This window comes from Crassostrea angulata, chromosome 2 (assembly GCF_025612915.1).
Source record: "Crassostrea angulata isolate pt1a10 chromosome 2, ASM2561291v2, whole genome shotgun sequence".
Classification (NCBI taxonomy): domain Eukaryota; kingdom Metazoa; phylum Mollusca; class Bivalvia; order Ostreida; family Ostreidae; genus Magallana; species Magallana angulata.
Genome location: NC_069112.1, coordinates 18,890,747 through 18,916,925, shown reverse-complemented (window position 1 = coordinate 18,916,925; position 26,179 = coordinate 18,890,747). Strand labels below are relative to the sequence as shown.

At 34.8% G+C, this 26,179-nt stretch overlaps 1 protein-coding gene and 1 long non-coding RNA gene across 2 annotated transcripts; both read right to left on the bottom strand.

Annotated features, from left to right (window-relative positions):
* Positions 1–3,746: 3,746 nt before the first annotated feature.
* LOC128172946 (uncharacterized) lies at positions 3,747–9,214 on the bottom strand. Its single transcript, XR_008242390.1, has 3 exons — positions 7,241–9,214; positions 6,533–6,618; positions 3,747–5,468 (listed from the first exon to the last, which is right to left on the bottom strand). It is a non-coding gene; the product is annotated as an uncharacterized LOC128172946 (long non-coding RNA).
* Positions 9,215–9,571: 357 nt separating this feature from the next.
* On the bottom strand, positions 9,572–18,687 carry LOC128173093 (alpha-(1,3)-fucosyltransferase fut-5-like). Its single transcript, XM_052838818.1, has 2 exons — positions 17,579–18,687; positions 9,572–11,555 (listed from the first exon to the last, which is right to left on the bottom strand). The coding sequence occupies exon 2, from the start codon at positions 11,542–11,544 to the stop codon at positions 10,414–10,416; it is 1,131 nt and encodes a 376-aa protein (XP_052694778.1). The 5' UTR covers positions 11,545–11,555; positions 17,579–18,687; the 3' UTR covers positions 9,572–10,413.
* Between the last annotated feature and the right edge of the window lie 7,492 nt (positions 18,688–26,179).

Sequence of the window (26,179 nt, the reverse complement as noted above, 5' to 3'; positions counted from 1 at the left end):
AGGGGACACCCGTACCCCCGAGGATCTGGTCTCAGCTAGATGGCACACCTCCTAGTTTGGGCGCTAGGCGCCCTGTATAGAGACCCTACAATAATGTATGGAACCTGTATGATAGGGTCAACTCAGCGCCCTGGCGCCGGAAATCGGTGCTTATATCGCCTCTTTTGAGACCGGATTCCGTCAGGGGATACCAGTACCCCCGAGGATCCGGTCTCAGCTAGATGGCACACCTCCTAGTTTGGGCGCTAGGCGCCTTGTATAGAGACCCTACAATAATGTATGGAACCTGTATGATAGGGTCAACTCAGCGCCCCTGGCGCCGGAAATCGGTGCTTATATCGCCTCTTTTGAGACCGGATTCCGTCAGGGGACACCCGTACCCCCCAGGATCCGGTCTCAGCTAGATGGCACACCTCCTAGTTTGGGCGCTAGGCGCCCTGTATAGAGACCCTACAATAATGTATGGAACCTGTATGATAGGGTCAACTCAGCGCCCTGGCGCCGGAAATCGGTGCTTATATCGCCTCTTTTGAGACCGGATTCCGTCAGGGGACACCAGTGCCCCCGAGGATCCGGTCTCAGCTAGATGGCACACCTCCTAGTTTGGGCGCTAGGCGCCTTGTATAGAGACCCTACAATAATGTATGGAACCTGTATGATAGGGTCAACTCAGCGCCCTGGCGCCGGAAATCGGTGCTTATATCGCCTCTTTTGAGACCGGATTCCGTCAGGGGACACCCGTACCCCCGAGGATCCGGTCTCAGCTAGATGGCACACCTCCTAGTTTGGGCGCTAGGCGCCCTGTATAGAGACCCTACAATAATGTATGGAACCTGTATGATAGGGTCAACTCAGCGCCCTGGCGCCGGAAATCGGTGCTTATATCGCCTCTTTTGAGACCGGATTCCGTCAGGGGACACCAGTACCCCCGAGGATCCGGTCTCAGCTAGATGGCACACCTCCTAGTTTGGGCGCTAGGCGCCCTGTATAGAGACCCTACAATAATGTATGGAACCTGTATGATAGGGTCAACTCAGCGCCCTGGCGCCGGAAATCGGTACTTATATCGCCTCTTTTGAGACCGGATTCCGTCAGGGGATACCAGTACCCCCGAGGATCCGGTCTCAGCTAGATGGCACACCTCCTAGTTTGGGCGCTAGGCGCCTTGTATAGAGACCCTACAATAATGTATGGAACCTGTATGATAGGGTCAACTCAGCGCCCTGGCGCCGGAAATCGGTGCTTATATCGCCTCTTTTGAGACCGGATTCCGTCAGGGGACACCAGTACCCCCGAGGATCCGGTCTCAGCTAGATGGCACACCTCCTAGTTTGGTCGCTAGGCGCCCTGTATAGAGACCCTACAATAATGTATGGAACCTGTATGATAGGGTCAACTCAGCGCCCTGGCGCCGGAAATCGGTGCTTATATCGCCTCTTTTGAGACCGGATTCCGTCAGGGGACACCCGTACCCCCGAGGATATGGTCTCAGCTAGATGGCACACCTCCTACTTTGGGCGCTAGGCGCCCTGTATAGAGACCCTACAATAATGTATGGAACCTGTATGATAGGGTCAACTCAGCGCCCTGGCGCCGGAAATCGGTGCTTATATCGCCTCTTTTGAGACCGGATTCCGTCAGGGGACACCAGTACCCCCGAGGATCCGGTCTCAGCTAGATGGCACACCTCCTAGTTTGGGCGCTAGGCGGCTTGTATAGAGACCCTACAATAATGTATGGAACCTGTATGATAGGGTCAACTCAGCGCCCTGGCGCCGGAAATCGGTGCTTATATCGCCTCTTTTGAGACCGGATTCCGTCAGGGGACACCCGTACCCCCGAGGATCCGGTCTCAGCTAGATGGCACACCTCCTAGTTTGGGCGCTAGGCGCCCTGTATAGAGACCCTACAATAATGTATGGAAGCTGTATGATAGGGTCAACTCAGCGCCCTGGCGCCGGAAATCGGTGCTTTTATCGCCTCTTTTGAGACCGGATTCCGTCAGGGGACACCAGTACCCCCGAGGATCCGGTCTCAGCTAGATGGCACACCTCCTAGTTTGGGCGCTAGGCGCCTTGTATAGAGACCCTACAATAATGTATGGAACCTGTATGATAGGGTCAACTCAGCGCCCTGGCGCCGGAAATCGGTGCTTATATCGCCTCTTTTGAGACCGGATTCCGTCAGGGGACACCAGTACCCCCGAGGATCCGGTCTCAGCTAGATGGCACACCTCCTAGTTTGGGCGCTAGGCGCCTTGTATAGAGACCCTACAATAATGTATGGAACCTGTATGATAGGGTCAACTCAGCGCCCTGGCGCCGGAAATCGGTGCTTATATCGCCTCTTTTGAGACCGGATTCCGTCAGGGGACACCAGTACCCCCGAGGATCCGGTCTCAGCTAGATGGCACACCTCCTAGTTTGGGCGCTAGGCGCCCTGTATAAAGACCCTACAATATTGTATGGAACCTGTAGGATATGGTCAACTCAGCGCCCTGGCGCCGGAAATCGGTGCTTATATCGCCCCTTTTGAGACCGGATTCCGTCAGGGGACACCCCTACCCCCGAGGATCCGGTCTCAGCTAGATCGTACCCTTTCTAGTTTGGGTGCTATGAGCCGTTTTAAATTTCTATATAATGCAATCGGGTTCGAAAAGCTTTAATTCGTAGTCGATAAAAATACATGAAAATTCGTTATTGGCAGGTAGCTTATTGGCAGCTAGCTTGACTTTAGTTAACAATTTTGCTCAACCGGATGTTGATGTTGTCAAACTAGATTCAAAACCTTTCCGTAGTTTGAGATTTTCCGGAAAAACAACCAAAAATAGCATAATTAAACTTCATTTGCAGATACAGCACAGCCGTTACCGCAAAAAATTAAATAAGTAACACAAACTTCAATGTCTCAGAAACCAATTTCAATGAAGATATTTAAGCATTGAATCATTATTTTTTGAAAGATGTGGTCTCATAACTGCAACGGTGTGTGCATACAAATTGAATAACGCGCGCTAGCGCGTTATGAAAATTTGTTTGCACACACCGTTGCAGTTATGAGACCACATCTTTCAAAAATTAATGATTCAATACTTATATTTACGTTTTTTAACATTTTTTCTCTTTCTGCAAATATGATTTATTTTAAAAAATCTCGACATTATTCAATGAGTAATGCACAATTAATGGAAGAGCCATTGGAACAGCCGAACTATGCTGACAAAAATAGTGCACAGCGTTTTTAATTCTAATAACACAATTTTATTTATGTGGTATTTAGTATACCAAATTTATTTTCTGTATTCTAAGAAATTAATCAATTGAATTTATTTATATCTTTAAAAAATATTTACATCCATGAAATATTAATCAGCCCAAGTATAATATCAGGTCGTGATCCCGTTTGAAGTCGGGAGGAGAGTCGGTCATGCTCTGAAGGAAGACTGAATGTATTCATACGCACCAGATTTGGTGATTGGGTCTTCTGTGTTATGCGTAAATATCACTCAAATCTATCAACGCATTTTAATAGGAGGAAAGAAGGTGAATGTAAATATTTTGCGGTTACGAGTGTGCTCATGTTGAAAAAATAAAATCAAATAAAATGATCGGCACGTGAAAATTCCTCTGTTCGCAACTTTTGAGAGAAAACGTCACGAAAATATGTAGAGCGATTGTAACTTTCAAGATTGACAGACTTCAGAATAAAAACATAATAAAGGTGAGTGTTTTATAACTTTCTTTCATTATTAGTCTCGTTCATGAACAGATTAAAACGTAAAATATCGACACAAGTATTGAACGTTTAATAGGCAATACTGCCACGTTACATATATGAATATAGATAATATTGTATTATATATCTAATAATTGGGTAACTCATAAGTATATTCAAAAGGCCTTTTAAAATAAAAATACCAGCCTTGGCGTTCCTATCGTGTTACATGAGTTTTGTCCATTTTTACTAACAAAAATATATCTAGAATGCCTACAGTCTTAAACAAGAATTAAAAAAGCTCTTGAACTCCTTTTTAAAATGATATCAAATTAAATATAAGTATCGGGATTTTTTTCCTATGATTTAACATTGAATGCAAGAAATTGTTTAATTTTCTACATAATTCCTTTAAAGCCGTAAAGTAGGAGAAAAAGATTCTTAAAATCAATTATGACGTCATAATGTTTCAAGTTAAAAAAAAAAAGACACTCTTGAATCATTTAACAGATCTTGACCTTAACATGCCACAACAGAAAAAAATCATGGTAATTTAACATCAATTCTCTGTAAATACCAAAATATTACTATAGGGTCATGGCCCACACCATCTCAGATTTTCACGAAACTTTCTCAAGTGACTGATACTCATAAGGTATGACATTATCCACCATCAAAACAATGGCTACTACCTTGGTTGCCATGGTAACCAATTTCATTCATTTTGGGCCCAAATACACAGTTTTTAAGTTGGAAAACAAGGTAAACTCAAAGTCACAGCACAGGCTTATTTAAAAATTTTCAAGATATATCACACATAATATACATAGTACAAATATAGATGAACATGATGCAAGAGAAAAAAAATCTCAATGTCTTGGTTCGTTTTAAAGTTAGTGGCTCAAACATGGCCAAAATTTCTAAATTTTGATATTTCAATTTTCACCCCGTATTTTTGAAAGTCTCTCAAAAATTGCAGGCAAAGAAAAAATAAATCAATTGCAAATTTAAAACATCATATTTATATAAAATATTATTTATAAACACCAGAGCGGGTATCTTTTTCGTTTCTGTTTATTTTACTTCCAAAAAATGTTTATTTGACACCTTCCCACCCCACTAAAAAAATAATGAAATATTTCTTAAATAATAAGTTGATCATAAAACTCCTTTAAAATACTTTTTTCTGCTTAAATAAATGAGAAACTGATTATATATTTTAAATTCAATTTATCAGGATAATTCAATTTGGCTTTATGAGAATTGTTTCTATATATTTTTTGCAAAGGGCAGATAACTCCAAGCAAGAAAACCCTGTTAAAGGAGTCTTAACAAATAATAATGGAATGAAATGCTGTTTTTAGATATTTTCCATTAATGAAATAGGTTAACTGCTTGAATAGATTACAACATTATGATTTTTACCACTTTAAGAAGGCTTAAATTGATTTTTTTGTATGATAAAGGGCAGATAATTCCAAATATCTGCACAAGAGGAAAATGATATATCTTTTCAATGCAACTCCAGAAATAAAAAAACAACACTTATTTAAAAACTAATAAATAATTCTTCAAAAAAATATTCAAAATATATTCCAAATCATGAAAAAAAACATATTAGGGACGAATTGCTCAATATGTTAGCGAGTTCCGTTTGCTCATTATTTGTTCATCTATCATTATATGTCAGACTGTCTTGCTGGTTTGAGTATTCACTGGACTGTTCTGATCATTTTCCTCAACACTCTGCAATGCTGAAAAAGTAAAATATTACATGTATGGATCATTAAATAAAATCTTTTAAATGTATGTATTTCACATAAAATACCACAACAGACATGTTCAAATGTGACTGAATGGTTTTTTTTTCAAATAAGAAGCAAAATCCTGATGTGTTTATGTTTACATGTACACAATTTAAAAAAAGAAAAAGAGGAAAAGGCTTTTGATTGATATATCAATGTATCAATATATGTTATTTTCACCTGGAATATTAGTCTATAGCTGCATGCACTAATTAACAGCTGCAACTGAATTCGATATAGCATAACAGGGCTCAACATTAACTAAACTATTAACCTGTTCTTTGGGCAAGTTGCTTACTTGTGTAAATGCTATAATAAATTGTAATTTGTCATTGAAACGTATGGAAAATTATGACTGGCATATAAAATAAATGATAGAAATTGATAAGATATGGTTGGTCTCCACATTATTAACTGTCACAAAATATTTCATCAAAAATTGTTTTTATTATTGCTGTTATCAAATACAGTGTATATCAGTACTGGGTCGGTATAAAAAAATCTTCTTAATATTTAAAAAAAAAATTATTCAGGTTTAAAAAATATCTTACTATTGTATATGATATAATTCAAGAGAAAAATATTCTACTCAATCTGCTGGTGTGTTCTAGTGATATGACACTGACAAGTAGATTAAGTACATTTATTTCAGTAACTAAGCTACACATAGTTTGGATATAGGTTTTCAACATTCACTGATATTTTATTTTTCTTTTTTTTATATACTTAAAGTTTGATCTGTTCCATTACAGTGAAAAAAAATGTTTGATTTTTCATGATATTTTATGAGGCCTATTGTCATATCATAATTGTTTGAGAAAAATAAATTGTAAACCAGAGAAGTGTTTGTGTAGATTGACTTGTCCAAATATAATTACAAAATCAGCTGGACACAGCAGCTGGGCAAGTGCTACTGTTGATCCCTGCATGATAGATAATATACTATCAGCTGATTTAAATACTTACATGTGACATCACTTTTTTATTAATTTTGTTTAAATTCATCAACTCACATTTTCTGTTCTATGTCTTCCTTTTGACAGACTCTGTTGTGATGATAAGAGCCAAATTCATTTAATTCTGCAGCATACACATAATCCTGCAATTGTATTTTAATATATTTTTAGCAAATTTATAATAAAATGAAACATTTTAAACATTCCCAAATTACCTTTACCTTTACTTTAATGCTGTTAACTTTACATGTATATTAAATAATCTAAATTAAGTAGCCTGCTCCAAATTGTATTGCCATCACCGTTTGCTTAATTAAGATGGCTCAAATCAGCAAAAAAAAAAAAAAAACCAACCCCAAAACAAATTAGTTATGAAATATAACATGATGCGAAAGAAGTATACAAATCAAAAGGGTGAAAAACATTTTCTTTTTTGGAGGGGGGGGGGGGTATTTTCTATTACTTAAAGTATCAATATACAGATAACCTAAAATTATCAATTAAAAAAAATAATAACCACTGAAATCTCACATTGCAAATAACATGAAGGACCTGGGTGATACTGTTAATAATTAGGGAGAGGGTGTTTGGAGGGGGGGGTTAATTTTGTTTGCCAGGGAAATCTGCATGATGCCTGGTTTTTAAAATTCACTCTGTACATTTAGACCTGAGGTGTATCCATTAAGAACATCAACAAGCAATGGAAGCTGGAACAGACTATAAGACTGGTTGAAAATTATTTGATTTTGATGTGAATATACATACCTTGAACAATTGGAATAAGGACTGCTATGGACTGCATCTTATCTCCACAGACTGCCTTTTTATGATCCTATTTTTTCACTTGTTATTGAGGGTTCTCAAAATGAGTAAATCCTGCATAATGGGAATATATGTCTGGTATTTTAAACATATATAATCCAGAAAAGTTGGGTCAATCTAATTGAACCACATCACTGACACCAGATCTAACTTTCACATAAAATGCATGGCAATGATGGATTTCTGTAATCGCTGTGGGTACGAAAAAGTATATCCTCAAAACTATGCTCATCATGGGTTGACACTCTGGAAGAGTACACACTGCGATTCTTTCCATCTTGAACCACACCATCAGTCCGGGGTGGGGGTGTTTAATTGTATCGCATTCCTATATAAGTGTTGCAGGTTGGTAGCTCATTAGCTTCCTTGTTTGAGTGCTGGATTCGTATGTCAGATTACCGAAACTTATGAAGAGGAAATCTCTGTCCGTTTCACTTGATCAAGATTGTTTTAATTGTACAAGACAGTCACATGTTTACAAAAGGTTTGAATACAGCACAGATCGGTAATTAAGCTTAATCTTAATAGAGCATGGTTCATCCCTTACCAAAATATAAGGCCTCTGGCAAACAGTTGCCGCAAATTTGCAGAGAGTTTGCTGCAAATTTGCGACAAACAATTGCCGCAAATTTGCGGCAAGTTCAGAATTTGTATGCAAATTAGCTTCTGGCAAACTGTTTGCGGCAAATTTGCCGCAAATTCAGAATTCGTATGCAAATTAGCTTCTGGCAAACTGTTTGCGGCAAATTTGCCGCAAATTCAGAATTCGTATGCAAATTAGCTTCTGGCAAACTGTTTGCGCCAAATTTGCAGCAAGTTCAGAATTCGTATGCAAATTAGCTTCTGGCAAACTGTTTGCGGCAATTGGGCGCAAGCTTACAGAAAAACATAGTAACTTTAAGATATTACAACATAAGGAAAACAATTAATAAACACTAATAATCATTTAATAATGAGTTATTAATACATGTACTATGCTTTCTAATCAATTAACAAATAACTTCTACTGGTGATTAACAAAGATGTTTAACTTAAACAGATGCAGCAAAATTAGAGATAAAGGACACAAGCAATTAACTTTAAATTTTACACATTTTATAAATTTCAAAAATAATGGTCAGACTTCAGCACTGTTGTTTATATGCTTTTCTACATAAGTCTTACACAAATTCTGTCTTCACTCTTTTTTGGTTGCATCATTTGATCATAAAATCAGTGAGTTAGTTGTTCGTGCATTGTTTTTTTAGGTCTGTGTAACCCAGTCACCAGCGCAGACACCTATTGGGAAGATAAATGGATTTCATATATTTTTTCTTAAACACTGTTATTAATTGAAGAACAATTATTTTCCGTTCAATAAATGACTATTTCTTATTAGTATTTTATATGTTTTACCGAAATTAAACGTGAAATGTTCTGTTTTTTCTTAAATAAGTTTACAAAACCGTAAAACAATGTAAAATGTCGACCCGGGTTTGCCTACCCTTTTTACCAATTTGAAAATCAACAATCGTCGATAAATTTCCTAATATACATTGTTTTGCAGAAATATTTACAGCGAATACATTTATACTGATTGTTGACATGTCCTGAAAATTTCAATGAGATTGGTTGAGTATTAACAAAGAAAATTGAAAAATATCGATCTGCCCCGGCTTTTATTTTGCCCCGGCCCGGGTTTGCCTACCCATTTAACAAGACTCCTTAACATTGAAACAAAAGTAAAAGTAGAAACAAACACTGAACAGCATAACATTACGGACAATTCTTCAATCTACCTGTTTCAACATCAAGCGGTTTAGATACTCAAATCCAAGTTGACTGATATTTGAACGTAGGAAAAAAGAATATAGCATAGCAAAAGAACAGACATGTTGGTGTTCACGTAATACGTGGGGTCTTGGGTGGGGGGGGGGGGGGTCATTATGAAGCATCATGCGATTAAAGTTGATCTTATTTTCGTAATAATAAACATTTTTATCGAGACTATCTTAGATCCGAAAATATTAATTAGATTTATTTTTTCTCTATACAAATATACAAAATTATAAAAGCAATTCATTATAATTGACAGTCTTAAAGTTGTGCTGAATGTGTATGAAATTGTTTATAATAAGTCTTATTTCTGGTAAAGCTTTGGCAAGCTCAGGAAGTAAAAAAAAGAGAAAAAAGAAGAAATGTTTGTGGTAAACTTCTGGCAAATTTTAAGGAGTTTGCCAAAAGTTTGCCACTTATGGCGAAGAAGCTGCAAACATAATTGGGTGTCTGGTAAATTTCTGGCAAAATAAAGGAGGTTTACCAGAAGATTGCTACTACTGGCAAAGATCGGCAAACAAGTTCTAAAGTTTTCTGGTAAACTAATCAGTTTGCCCGCAAACAATTCATTTTGGTAAGGGATTTCATATTCACCAATTCATTAGAGACTTAAAATTACTCTAAATACCCTAAAACATAAATGGCATGCTTTCTCCACCCCATTTGATCTATGTTTTTCCAACGTCTGCTTTTGCCATGTTGTTGTGACGTCTTTTTCGTACTTCAATACAGAAGAGTCAACAAAGGGAAGTAACTTTAGGTTGGATTTTGTGGAAAAGCGATAACTTCAAATAGTTGTTTGTGAAAGCCAGTGAATATACCCAAGCCAATTTTGGTTGTATCTGTTAGACTAAGGTCTTATCGTTTTAGAAATTGTTTATTCCAGCTTTCAATTGCCTGCTTAAAATTAAATTGATATCATTTAATGTGCCTGTTTTTCACTATCTTATAAGCTAAATCTATGAAACACAAATCCATGGTATTGTTATCTGTACATTTCACTGAAATCAGTGTATGTTTACAGGTACATTGATTACTTGCTTATAAAATTAAACCAATGTCATGATCAAACCTTACTGTATTTAGGGAATATACGAGTTATTTATATAATGGCACTCCTTATGTCATTTTGGCCAGTAGTTAAATGTTTCAATGTCGTTGCTATGAAAACTGAGTATGAACTGTCAAAAATATACCCACAGAGAGTCTTCATATAGAACATTCTTTTAAGTCAGAGAGATAAAATTCAATTTCGTGATAGTGCGTGGCCACGTATTTTTGGTATTTACAGAGAATTGATGTCAACAATCATTTTTAAACATGTTCATCACATCCGCTTTTGGCAAAATTGTGTCCCCTTCCATCTTATCTAGTTTCTGACAAACATTACATATCGCTTCTCGAAAAATCTCAGGTTCATCTAATGAATTGTATTTATCTTTTTCTTTCAGATATTTAGTATATAATATTTCACTTGATCCAATTTCTTTAAGCTTTTTTGCCAACACCTCTGGAGAAGTATAATTCAACGTGCTTAAAAACGTTCCCGTAGGTAAATATTCACTTGCCTGGGGAGGACCATTTACAACCGGTATGATGCTAAGGTTGAAATCCTTTTTATACAAGTTGAACACCTTTTCTGTAGAGTAATCCTTACAGATGTTATTCTCGAAGGAAAAATAAAATTTATATTCCCTAGCAAGATTCGTTAAACAATCATTCTTCAAATTGGTTCGAACCCCACACTTTTTCTTCCCACATGATCCAAACGTGTCAATTGGTATGTACTTCTGCAACTGTTCAATGTATTCTTTACGACGAGATGGAACAGGACAGTGACCCGACATCCAGACACCGAATTTCGTCTTTTGTCGAAAAATCTCAGAATAATTTCTTTCCAAACTTTTGTCCAGTCTTATGATTTTACCATACGGTCTTTGAACGTCGGCATCTCTTCGATAAGACATGATCCATTCAAATTGATTTTTCCAAGCGGTATTTGGCCTATGTGTATAAGCTTTGTTTTCCAGAGTATTAAACATCCATATCTGGGATTTATTCTTCAGGGGAGGAGAACCTGGTAGTGACGAATGTGTGAAGATCACAACACTACTGTTATGGACATCAGAGTTGTCCGTTGATATAACACAGTTTGATCCTATATGTTCACACTTTTTCATTTTAGAATACTTTACGTAGAGATTTAGATAAGACGGAATGTTATACCATAAAATTACCCACGTCTTAGTATACGGAAAACCGTTTTTGAAATTGGATAATGTGGTCTGTGTTTTAATAGCTGTATTTCTCTTGATTGTGGGAGCAATGAAAACAATTCTTCTTTCTTCTAGGGTTTCGAGAACTCCAAAAATGAATATGCCAAGCAGAGCAGAGAAACCAAGGACAAGGAATATGTTCCTCATTGGTTCCATTTCGAAAGAATCTGAATGAAAATATTTTTATGAATAACAGTTACTGTTTTCAGATTTGTTTGTGATCACATGCAAATCAAATATTGTAACTAACTAGATAACTAGTATTTCAACTTAGGACTCTTGTTTCTATAGCATCCATAAAAAGATTCAGGTCGCAATTACTTACAGTTTCTTAGATCTCAAAGGGGGAAAGTTTTGAAAAAGAAAGATTCTTGAGATTTTTTAGATATCTCACCGGAAGTAGAATTCTAGTAATATAAATACACAAGTTTTTTTTTCTAATGAAATTCAAATGATATTCGTGAACTGGACCTGTATTATAACTACTAAAAGTTAATGTTTATGATTAAAATATTCATGTTAATGAATTGAAAATAATTTTGTTAAAATATGTAAAATTTATATGTGACTTTTATAAGGTATAATTGTGAAAAAGGTTACTATTTATATTATGATTCATAATTTTTTTTTTTAATCTTTAATGGACTATTTAAAATAGAATGAAATGCAATAACGGTGGTTATTATATTATTAGCTGAGACTGTGGAGAAGCAAATGAGACATAGTGACCTTGGTGAGTAAAACCTGCAAATCAACTGCATTCACTGGTCTAGCATAATGCTGCCCTGATATACATGCATAGACTTTCTAAATATACAGTTTGGCTATCTGAGGATTGGCATCCATGTAGGTCCAGCGGGCATTGGATTACTGCGACCTTCGTACGAGTAACGTTTCGTGTAAAGGTATCACACCGGTAATCGGCCAATCAAAATGAACTTAGTCAATTGTAGTTCCATATATACTTCAGAATTATTTTTTTCCTTGACTGCATTTTTTCATTTTCCTTTACTCAGTTTTAAAATTTTTTGTACCACTGAGAAGGATATTTCATGTATTTTGTTAGGTGATGATTTTTGTTCACAGGGACTACTTCTTTCAGGGCTCATGCAGCAGCTTCCTGTTGAGTGTGCAGTCTGTTTACATACAAATGGAGAACACGTCGTTTTGAGGGTAGACCTGTTTGGAGCTAGATATTTTGAGAAAATGCAGTATCGCTTGCCCTTTTTATGGTGTTAGCTGATGAGATAGGTAACAAATAACATTTCCTCCGAATATTTTGTCATGAAAAATACAAACTGATTTTTAAGAATTTTTTCCCCTCTATAGTGTTATATAGTGAAAACAATTACCGGTGTGATACCTTAAAGCTACCTTCGTATCCCGCATGAATCATTAAAGAAAGTATTTTATTGTTTATATTAACATCTTTCTTTAACTAATTAATAAACTAATTATGAAAAGTTAGTAAAATTCACTAAATTACTGTTTATGTACAAAAGTACGTTAGCTAAAAGAAACAGCCAAATCGTCTCCTGTGAGACTTTGAGTCTGGCATCGTCATGATTTTTTCGTGCAGTCCGGGATTTTACTAAGGTCACTATAGGTTCAGACCAACCGATAAACAGGGCGTGTCAATTTCAGTCCTATCACTGTCAGCCGCTGTAGATCTCGACCAATCGATAAATAGGGCGTGTAGATTACAGTCTGGCTGTTTCTATAGAGCTATGAATTAACTATAAGTTTCCGTAAGACATAGAAGAAATTGTGCTCGGTATATGTAAATATATTACTTTAAACTGTTTGTTATTGGCAAAATTCTTTGGTAGGTATCGTCATAAAAAAATGTAGAAGAAATGATATATCTTTTTTACAAAATTGAATTAATTTTTAACAAACAAAAGAAAGATACTTGTATATGTATTTTAAAAAACGACTAGTTACAGAGTACATGTATATATAACGTTTTTATACGATGTTTCAGTACTGATACAATATTAAAATTCGCTATACATAAAAATACTAAATACAGTAGGCAAAACATGATTTCAATAGGAACAAACCTAAATCAACTTTTACTTACACGATCATGTCTTGATAAGCATTTTTTTTTATTTACATCGATATCTCTTACTGAGACCATTCGGCTGTGTACAACTAGCACACAGAACCTCGGTCATCGGGTGAGACCTGCACCTGGCTTAACCTGTCAATCAAACTCTGTGTATTCGTTTTCATTTGATGGTCACGCGTCTCTTATTTTATCAATAGCCATCAGAAATTTTATGACTTCAAGGTAATCGGAATCAGTATTTGATGAAGCACACAATTTATATGATAGAGAATTTAACAATTATTTGAACAAAATTAAATGTAAACCTAGAAAGAAAATATACTGTTCATTTCTATGAATTGCGGTAAGTAAATTCTTTGGAATCCCGATTCAAGATATTTCTGCAAGTAATTATTTTAATTATTTAAACACTGTTAATGGAAAACAACAAGTCTTAGAAGTAATGAACAAACAAGGATTTGCCAACAATGTACACATGCAATTAATTATTATGGGAACCAATACGCATGGTACTTAATTCAAATAGATTCTGATAGATACACTGTACGCCGTTATACGGGGCGCCGGTTATCTATACGAATATTGAGTCATAAACTTAAATCATTTCAACTTTATTTTTTGTTTAATCGTTTGAATTTTTTCTGTGATATATGTTTGGAACATATTTTTTTACGCGAATGATACGACATAAGAAAAAAATAATCGGTTGTTTGTATAACATTTGTTTTTTTAACGTTTGTGACTAATTTAATTTTAAATATTTTTCAACATTTTAGTTTTTAATCATACGGATTTTATTTCTGGTATTGATTATTGAGTTAAGGTAACTTTTTTCTGGATTTTTTATTATTTACGGCACTAATAAAAACCGTGGTATTTCTTTTGAGCAATAAATATATTTAGTAGTATTTCTTGTTAATTCTATGAATAAGTATTTTTTCCTGTGAATAATAGTATCAATTTAATTTAATTAATCAATTTAATACTTATGTACATACATGTTTCTAATATCAGTATTTCTATTATTTCGTGTTTTGTTAAAATTAATTCATACTAACAAAGTCAAAGGAAAAATCCGAGAGGACCCGAAGGAAACGAAAAGCGATCTTATAAAAGCGTGTCCAAAGCGTGTGAAAAGCGAGCAAGTCGTTTCGTGCGAGAATCGTTTGGTGTAAACCGTTCAGCGTTTCGTGTAAATCGTTTAGCGTTTCGGGCAAAGCGTCTAGCGTTTCGTGTAAACGGTTCAGCGTTTCGTGTAAATCATTTAACGTTTCGGGCAAAGCGTGCAGCGTTTCGTGTAAACCGTTCAGCGTTTCGTATGAACCGTTTAGCGAGCGAGTAGCGAACGTGCAGCGAGCGTGTGGTGTAGTAGTACGTTTCAGGGTCTGTATCATCAGTGCATCCCATGGTCTCTTTAACAAACGGGGTATTCTTGACAGTCAGATTTTGAGACTCGGTGGAATGATTTAGGAGTTTATTGTGCACACTTAAAAGTATTTTTCATAAAATAAAATCCAGTAATTTAAAAGTTAACGTTATTTTTATTTTAGTGCTTGATAGAGCTCATAAGCTAGGAACATGTCGTAATAAAACAAAGAAAAAGTAAATAAGCTACATGTACCAAAGAATTCGATTGCATTATAAAGAAGAAGTGTTTATTAAGTGTCAAATATTTTTTAGTTTACTTAACTTTAAAGAGAGAATAGGTTATTTTTTTTTTGCTATGGATGCAATATTCGTTGAAAACATAATTTCACTATAAACCACATTTCTAATAACTGAGAATATAACTAAAATCGTTATTGATGTTTAGGTATTCAGCTGGACACTTTAGGAAAGAATATGTTAATGCATTCACTTACGGAATTTTTTTTAATGCAAAATACATGTTTCTTTTCCAAAGCATTTGGTTAAATAAATGCTGTTGTTTTTATTTCTATGTTAAACCATGCGAGGAAAACAAAAATAAAACTGACTAAATTCACTGTTTAGAACGTACATTTTATTTGTACTTATCCCCTCTATATCCCCTTTTTACAAAGTAGACAAAATCATTAACCATGAAAAGTTGTAAAATATCAGGACACATAAACTCCTTCAGTCATATAAACATTCATGACGTGAGAATTTATCCTAAACAAATGCGGTATTTGAATGCGTGCCTCTTTTTTAATAGCTATTGATACCTGAGCGCTTGCCAAACTTTGTTGCAGGTATATGGAATTTCGGTAAGCGTTCGCGGGTATCCGCTCTATTGAACACACCCCTAGTATTAGGTGTCGGAACACGTTTTATTGTGTGTTAAACATCTTGACTGAGTTAAAAGGATTTAAATTCCAAAGTAAATCTACATACAGCATCCATGAACTAAAAAACAATTATCCTTCCTAAAACGCCTAAAAAGAATTAATATGAGCTGTATTTTTTAGAATTTTATTTAGCTGCAAAAACCTGCTAGTATGATAAGTCTGCATGTAACTTAAACACTTATGATAAATAAAATTTGACAGAATCATTAATTTTGTCAGAAAAAAGATTTCTCTTCTAAAGAATATATAGCAGATCAATTTTTGTACAGGAGACAATAATTCAATTTTGCTTCAATTAAGGCTTCTTTACGGCTTTTTCAATAAACATATGGCTAACAGAACTTTCAAAACCATGATATTTTTGCAAATTTAGTAGAAAATAACATTTTCGAAAGAAAAAAAAAATTAAAAAAATTCAGCATGAAGATTGCAGCTCAGCAATATGAGCTGTATTTTTAAAAATTTTATTTTGCTGTAAAACCTGCTAGTATAATAAGTCTGCATATAACTTAAACTTTTATGATAAATTAGATTTGAAAAAAATCATTAATTTTTGTCAAAGGAAATATTTCTCTTCTAATGAATATATAGCAAATCAGTTTTTGTAAAGGACGACAATAATTCTTTTTTGTTCAAATTAAGGCTTCTTAGCGACCTTTTCCACAAAAATATGGCTAACAGAAATTGAAAAACTATGTTATTTTTGTCATTTTAGAAGAAAAAAAAAACATTTTAGTAAAAAAAAATTCAACATGAAGAATGCAGCTCATTTTGCTTTAAAAGAGAATAGGTTATTGTTTGATTTATTTTTCTTTTTTCTTTTTTTTTTTGCGAAGGATAAAATATTCATAATTTAAAAGAGCAAACAGTTCCTCTTCTGAGATTTCTGACGTTTGTATCACCATGTAAAATGAATATTTTACATGTTGCGAACATTTTCTATAGTGTAGCTTGTTGGTAAATCAACGATAATTAAGAAGGCTTAATAAAGCTAATTTAACAACAAGCTTAACTATAGAAAATGTTCGCAACATGTAAAATATACATTTTACAAGGTGATCACCATGTAAAATGTGATAGAATGTAAATTAATGTTTATCAAACGTCTTACCTGTAACAAAGAAATAGGACATCAAAGTAATCAAGTGTAGCTTTAGGAAATATACTTATTAGAAAGGCAGGATTGAAGAACAATGGTTTCAGCTAACAAATATGTGTTTGACACTTATAGACTTAATGCAGATACATAACAATCAGCGGATTAACGCAAGTGAATATATGGGCGTTTACCTGGGAGATGGTCAGTTTAAGGATAAAGAAATATTTTCTGATTGGATGATTTATACATGAAAATTATTTAGATGGTCACGCCAGTAAAATATTGTTATATGTTTTATAGATAATTCCTAGTTAGTTGCAGAGAGTAGAGAGTTAGAGTTCGATAGTTGGAGGTTAAGAGTCAAGATACAAGTCGTCTGGATAACCCGTTACGTTTTCCCTCACTGTCATATGTAGGTTAACAATAAGTTAGAATTATTAATAAGCGAGTTTTCCCGTTTTAATGTGTACGGAGTGGAGAGTAACTGTTTGTATAATTGTGTTATTAACTGGAATAAATGTGAAAATACAGCGTGTGTTGAGCTAATTCCCTAGTAATCGCTCGGTACGGAAAATACCCCATACGGTACAAAGCCGGCGGTTTTATTTTCACGATGACATTAAGTCTTTAATACTGAGTTTTTCTCAAAGCGAATTTTTTTTTTCATTTTACGTGCTCTCCTATATATTAAATAAGAAAGAATCTTACATTAATTATTGGCGTCACTCCTGCTTAACATAGTATGTATCCTTTAAGAAGATATCTGGTATTATAATTGACCCCAAGAGCTGCTGTCACTCCACTTAAAACATAACCCAGTCTTTATCCAATCAAATGACTCCGATTCTCGTAAATAATTCATTCTTAATGGCGAAGAATCTATTTCTGAAATACTAAAGAGTATTTGATTGGTCCGTTCAATATCAAGAAGCAGTAAATGGGCGTTACTTTATATAGTTTATCCCCCACCCTCAAAGTTATATGCAAGTAGTACAAATACAATTGTTTTATTTTTTATTAAATTTGCAATACAATTTACACATTTTAGTTTTAAATGTCCACAGTAATTTTTGTATCACCTTTTTGAATTGTAACTTTTTTGACACATTTCGGCACATACAAAAATACACATGCATCGTCAAGCACAGACGTATCGGAATCCAGGGTTGTCTCCGAGGAACGTTTTAAGAGATTTTCATCTGTCTTTGCCATAGGAGGAGCAAGAGTGTTGCTTATTTCCTTAAGAATAGGATATTGTTACCTTTGATATTTTTGTATGGATTTAGAACGATGACCACTTCTGCTGGCTACAGCTTTGTCATTAAAACCACTATTATATAGTGTTGTGCATAGAGTTACCCTCCCGGAGTGATTTGTAATATTGCGACCATCTAAGGAATTTCCGGCTTCCTCATAAAATTTCTTAAACATTGTAGATAATTTGTTTGTTGGAATTTTTCCAGCACTGAATCGCGGGACTTTGTTTTCACCACTAGAAATGACACTTTCAATCAAAGTTTTTCTGCAGAATGGACCAACGCCGGGAAACAATGATAAGTAAAATGAGAACAGTTTTACTAAACACCGAGAATTGGACGGTTGCTCGTATTGTTTAATAATTTGATTTTCTACATTTTTATGTTTTAGCCCTCCCTGTATGTTTTTGGAAACTCTAGCAGTAAATTGAATGTATTTCAATTTGTTTTCAGGGTCAGTTTTTATCTCGTATTGCTCAGCGTCTAAGTTTTTATGCCACTCCATCCCTCCAAATCCGAATGCTTTTCCATTGTAATAGAACACAGCGTTTGATAGTCCCTCGGCCGTATTAAAAGGAAAACACACCGGTATCACATAAAGTTTCTTCATCTGCTTGCGTCACAGGATCGCTCCTTTTTGAAATTTTATTTTCAAAGATAATAATTGCTTGTTTCTTGCTTTTTCACCATTTAAGAAACTAAAGGAAAAAATATAAAATCTGGATGTCCACCGTTATGAATCGCCATTTTTTATTTAAGATAATTTGCGACATTTTCTTGAAAATGGCATATTATTCCTGACTAGCCACACCTAAGTTATGATTAAAAACTTAGCTGGACTGAATATTCATTGTTTGTCTCACGCTTTATGTCCATTTCAGAAATATAAGACGAGTTAACAATTTGTTATCCGCCATTTTAAATCCCCTTGTTGACCTAAGTAACCACATTTGTGGAAAGCCAGCATAATTTGTAAGACTCACCACACATTGGATATGATGAAAAACTATTTTGGATCAATTCATTAGTGTTTGTCATTATTTTCCCCCATTGTAGAGACTTTAAGAGACAAATTTAAAGATTGGCTGTCCGCTATATTGAATCGCCGATTTGACCTACTTAACGCCATTTCTATGAAGGCCAGCATATTTATTTCAGACTCAGCATACTTAAATCATAAAAAAAACCATGCTGGACCAAATGATAATAATTGCCATTAAAACGTATTTCTAGAGCTCTTTTTAGAAATTAGGACTATACTATAAAAGAGATGAAGAGAGTATCTAACATTTATTTTATGAATGTACTGTAGTAAAAGAATTATGAACTGATGTTGAAGAATAGATTTTGAGACAGTTTGATTTGAAATTAATACAGTTTTTGATTTAGTAGTTCTTATTGTGAAGCAATATATTTTTTCTTGCAAATATAAAAGTAACGCAAATCCAAATATGTATGAATTAAAAACTGTTATAATAGAAAGGCTTTTGACCCCAAAAATGTATGCTAATGAAACATTGTAGATATAAGGAGTATAAAAGCTAATGCAAAAATATGTGATAAGCTGTAGTACTGTAGTATGTATGGTTAAATTGTTTCTTTATTGTGATTTTTTTTTCTATTTTGTTCAGAACTGCAATATAATTTTTTTAACATCTCTATCCGATTTCTAGTATGCATGTAGAACAGGGCGTATCACGTAAAAATGGTGTATATATTATATACATATGTAAACAATGCCACTACCCTTTTCTCTCTCTCTCTCTCTCTCTCTCTCTCTCTCTCTCTTAAAATTTTACTTTAACTACACACAAACTTTACAGTATAAAATATTCAAATAGTCAAAAGGTTTCCATTTTGAGTGTATCAACTAATGTACGAGATATGTCACGTTTGTACATGCATATGTTGTGAAAGTGGAAAATTCAATTTAAGAAAGATTAAAAAACGAAGTCACCATCAACGTGTTGCATATTTGATACAGCAAGTCAGGAAGGGGGTCCTTTACAATATTGCAGTGTACATGCACTTGACAGTTCGTTATAGGTCTGATTAGTTATAAACTTTATTTTAGGCAAAAGGAAATGAAGCATTTATTTTTTTCCTCAAAATGAGAGTATTCAAGTTAATTTAAATACAGATATATGTTCAATGCACATTTGTAATCAATTCAATTTTTTTTGGTAAAGTTCAGTCACTTTTCTACTGTCATTGTCACTGCAAAGTAGATCTAGAAGTAAGATATATTCAGACTATACACACGACAGGTTGTGATGATTTACCTAACACTTGTCCGTGGAAAGGTGTGAATACCGGTGTAACGACGAAAAGTGACCCCCGTAGAATATTGACCCAGGGGCCAAATATTCCAGACCTGTTGATCTACGACACCCCACACGTTGAAAACTGACCCCCATAGAATTTTTACCTCATATAAACTACATAGAAAATATAGAAATGAAAGGCGTTTAGCATTCATGTTTGATGAGTGTCCGGGGGGGGGGGGGGGGTGGGCAGCAAAAGCATATTTAAGATTATACAAAACTAAGTATGCGCCTTACGTTTTACCCTTTTACATTTACAACATCTCTTTGACCAAAGCGACCTTGGTTTATCTTGAAGAACATGTTCTTGTCGGCTTGCCTTGTGGCCTTGCCCGTTCGCTAAGCCCCTTTAAGGTTGTTGCCCCCACCCACCCCCTCCCCCCCCCCCCCCCCCCCAGGTATATGCATCATGAAGTGCTCGCATACGCTCTCTTTCTGCATTATGCCCACTTTGCCAAATAGGCCCCATTATTATAGTAGAGGATTTAATAGACAAACATTAACTTAATGACTACGTATTGTATATTTTAGAAGAAAAGCCCAGAAGACAGATGTGAAATGCTGATTTTTAGTATATGTTCTATTTGGTTACAATGAAGGTCTGACAACTAAACAAAACACTGTCACACCAACAGACTCATCTTACAGGTACACATAAGACAGCAACTCACGTGTAAATTCGGAACAATACAGGCACGTACATGTAGCGTCGTTTTTAAAGGAAACAGGACAGACTAATCCGAAATCAGGGCAGGCGAAGAGAAGAAAAAAAGAAAATATTTTTCACCAGTTTTCAAAATCCTAATGCGTGGGGGGGGGGGGGGGGGGGATCTATAATTTTTATCTGCTTCCAAGGACGCGGTAGGGGGGGGGGGCTCCTTATAAATTTAATTTCTTTACTTGTAAACTTAAAAATTTTACCATGGGAGGAGAGGTTTGGAATTCAACTTGTTTTAACGATTAACAAAGTGGCCAGCTCTTGAAACTAGAAGCTGGAAAACAAATAAACAAAAACAAACACTTTTTGAGTCGGCTCGCAAAGCGAGCGAGTCCATGTTATCATAGCCGTTTCTGCGAAAATTTTACACTACAATATTCATGCGCTAACGAAAATAGTGCATGCATTAACCTCTTTTGTTTGCGTGATTCCCAATTTGAAATGGTTAAACAATTTTATCTTTTTTTACACATATATTTTAAAAGTTTTTCTTGACGTTCAAAAAATAAAACAAATCAAAGTAGTTTTTGTTCAATCGCCGCCCATGAATTCGACAAACTTACACGGGGAAAGCCTTGTTCCATATTTAGCATAAAATCTATTTTTAGAAAAACCCAGCTCGCGAAGCGAGAAGATCCTTGCTGTCTTCGGATCTCTTGGAGTGGATTTTGAGCACAAACGTGAATTGATAATGTGCGATATAATGCAAATAGCTCTTATTTCTTCGTCATTGAAATTCACTGGTCCTTTGTCTCTATCCTACGAGATTATGCATTGCCAGTCTGGCAGCCATTGCCAGTCTATTATTGAAATGTCAACAGAACGTGCTGAATCAAAGTACTGAAAGTACTGACACGAGTTGATGATTCAGGAATCAGACATTTGTTGACCTTTTTCTGCTTTCAACACGCAGAATTTGAAATAATCATGAATTAAGTATTTAATTATCTTATAATTACTGGCTACAACATATCAAAGATAAAAAAAAACATGAATCGTGAAAGATAATTTTTTTAAATAAATAGGATATCTAGATATTATTATCATATAATTTGATATGATAAAACTGGTCTCATAAAGGTGATATCTGCCACAATGAGTCCTGTAATCTTTTCCACCTATGTTAGTTTTTTTTTTTTTAAAAGACAGAATTTTTTTTATGTATTCCTAACAATGTAATAAAAACAAATATATCAAAATATTGACAATTTCATAGCGAGTCGACTAGGCCCTCCAGGCCTTTGATTTGAATGAGGACTTTTGGTCTCCATATCTGGCTTGGCCCCAAATTTTGACCTGGTCTAAAATTTAGCCTGTAAAAAAATTGCTGGCCTCTACTTTATTTTCATATTTCATATACATATTAATTTTGATTATTTTATTGAATTTTATTGATTTTAGTGCAATACACATGAATCATCACTCTACATGGCTTTTAGTGTCTTATATTCCATTGAAACATATTTATGACTACAGGTACACATATGAGTGCTTGATTCTAATAGATTTTGATCAAGTCTGGTTTTAAATTCCAAATTAATTTACGAATGTAATACTGTCGTTTTATTAGCATGGCATGGATTTTGTTCAATGTACATTGTAATTTAACTCAGACTGCTTTCAGTATCGGCCAATACCTATACCTATATTGAGAAAAAAAATATTTGCATAGACCAATTTGTGCTTATTCCAACAAACAGTAAAGGTCACAAAACGTTTTGCGTTATTCAATGTTCCGATATTGAAGTTCCTAAATTGTTTCCTAAATATACACATGCATGAAACTCTACTCTAATCAAAAGGTAATGATAAATGGGATCGCTGAATCAAGTAAGTAGAGGATGCAATGTTGCAGTGATTCACTTATGACGCTATATTAGACCGAGTGCTGTTTACCTGACAGATGCATTTTGCCTAAAATAATCTTCTAATCAGACCTATAACGAACCGTCAAGTGCATGTACATTGCAATATTGTAAAGGACCCCCTTCCTGACTTTCTGTATGCGATATGCAACACGTTGATGATGACTTCGTTTTTTACTCTTTCTTAAATCGAATTGTCCACTTTCACAACATATGCATGTACAAACGTGACATATCTCGTACATTGTTTGATACAATCAAAATGGAAACCTTTTGACTATTTGAATATTTTATACTGTACAGTTTGTGTGTAGTTAAAGTAAATTTTAAAAGAGAGAGAGAGAGAGAGAGAGAGAGAGAGAGAGAGAGAGAGAGAGAGAGAGAATGGAAAGGGGTAGTGGCATTGTTTACATATGTATACAATATTGGACCCTGTGCTACATAGATACTTGAAAGCGGATAGAGATGTTAAAAAAACCTATTGAAGTTCTAAACAAAATGGAAAAAAAATTACAATAAACAACTTAACCATACATACTACAGTACTACAGCTTATCACATATTTTTTTTTTGCTATAGCTTTTATACTCCTTAAATCTACAATCTTTCATTAGCATACATGTTAAGGTCAAAAGCCTTTCTATCATAACAGTTTTTAATTCATACATATTTGGGTTTGCTTTACTTTTATATTAACAAGAAAAAATATATTCCTTCGCAATAAGAACTACTAAATCAAAAATTGTATAAATTTCTCCATTTTTATATTTTCGAAAAAGAACTGATTGTCTATCAAATGTTATTAACAAATCAAACTGTCTCTATTCTTCAACATCCGTTCATAATTCTTTTACTACAGTACATTCATGAAATAAATTTTAGATACTCTCTTCATCTTTTTTATAGTATAGTCCTAATTTGTAAAAAGAGCTCTAGAAATATGTTTTAAAGGCAATTATTATCATTTGATCCAGCATGATTTTTTTTATAATAATTAAAGTATGCTGAGTCTAAAAGAATATGCTGGCCTTCATAAAAATGGCATTAAGTAGGTCAAAATGGCGATTCAAAATGGCGGACAGCCAATCTTCATATTTTTCTATTAAAGTCTCTTCAATGGGGGAAAATAATGACAAACACTAATGAATTGATCCAAAATAGTATTTATCATATCCAATGTGTGCTGAGTCTTACAAATTATGCTGACTTTCCACAAATGTGGTTACTTAGGTCAACGTGGGGATTTAAAATGGCGGATAACAAATTGTTAACTCGTCTCATATTTCTGAAATGGACATAAAGCGTGAGACAAACAATGCATATTCGGTCCAGCTAAGTTTTTAATCATAACTTAGGTGTGGCTAGTCAGGAATAATATGCCATTTTCAAGAAAATGTCGTAAATTATCTAAAAAAAAATAAATGGCGATTCAAAACGGTGGACATCCAGATTTTATATATATTTTTTCCCTTTAGTGTCTTAAATGGGGAAAAAGCACAAAACAAGCAATTATTATTTTTTAAAATATATTTTCAAATCATAAATAAGACGTGCTAAGTCTGAGGAATCATGCTGGTTTCCACTAAAGCGATGGGTTTTTCTGATGTCAAAATGGCGGACAGCCAGATTTCATATTTTTTCTTTAAAGTTTCTTAAAACGGAAAAAAAGCTTGAGACCAACAAGTTTAATTTGGTCCAGAAAAGTTTATCATCAATATAACTAAGACATGCTAAGTCTTAAGAAATATGCTAGCTATAACGGAAATTGCGTAAAATAGGTCAAAATGGCAATTTAAAATGACCTACAGCCAAATTTCATCACTTTCTTCTTAGGTGTTTTGACAAGAAACAAAGATTTAAAACAATTATAAACCGGTTCAACAAAAAGTTGTTATTCATGCTTAGGGTATACTGAGTTTGACAATATTTGCTTACTTTCACAAAAATAGCGTAGTTTTGGTGATAATGGGGTTTCATAATTCTCTTTTAAAGCTGTTTACAGGGATAACACGTGTAATTATTACATTATACAAATATGCACATGAAAAATTAGATTGGAACACTTTAACGAAGAAAGAGAACTGTTCCATATTTTGCAAAAAAAAATGTTACTTTTTCCGTTTTGTCTTATTAAGGCGTATACAAGTATCTTATTTAAACATTCTGTCTTCATGCTTTTCAAAATCCGTCTTGTTCCTAAACCTTTCTGGGTTTTTTTTTTAGAATTATACTTTATGTACCGATTTCTTCGACCTGCAAGTTCATGAAATACAACAAATGCTTACAAAGCAAAGTTTGAGAGAGGAGAAATATTTCTGCACTATAAAACCCGTGTTTTAGGCTTTAAAGACATCGATGTCATAAGCTTGTATGATACAATCAGGTAATTAGGAACAGTGTGCGACATGAAGAACTGTTCTAGATATGTGTGTCTCCTTCTTTAATAACTTTCCAGCAATAAATCTAACTAACATATAATCATATACACTGGAAAAAAAAGCTTGTAATTCAACATAAGTCGAGATCAGCATATCGACCAGCTTTATATATAGTAATAAGTATGCGCAATATGTTTTGGGCAACCCAACGACTTTTACTCTTTTTAACATTCCTGGGGACAATTTATATATTGTATAAGGAATCAAGCTGTCTATGTCTTTGTTAAAGATAAAAGAACCTCTTGCAAAATTGTTAACATGTGTTTGGCCAAATGTGCTGAGGAAAGTAAAGCAATGCATGTCCATAATCAGATGAAAAGTTGAAGCTTTTTATGGCATGCCAGTGTTAATTTGCAACATATCCTCATAAGTAAGTTTTCTGATCATCATCAGGCATACCCCCACCCCACTCACTACCCAGGCCAGGACACACACAACCCCCCCCCCCCCCCACTCACTAACCAGGACAGGACACATACCACCACTCTGCTCACTACCCAGGACAGGACACATACCACCACCCCACTCACTACCCAGGCCAGGACACATACCACACCCACTCACTACCAAGGCCAGAACACATACCAACACCCTTATCACTACCCAGGCCAGGACAAATACCACCATCCCACTCACTAGTCAGGCCAGGACACATACCACCACTTTGCTCACTTCCTAGTCAGGACACATACCACCACCACTATCACT

Bases quoted from the DNA above. Each gene is read 5' to 3' on its own strand.
- LOC128173093 (XM_052838818.1), bottom strand. From the start codon at position 11,544: ATGGAACCAATGAGGAACATATTCCTTGTCCTTGGTTTCTCTGCTCTG.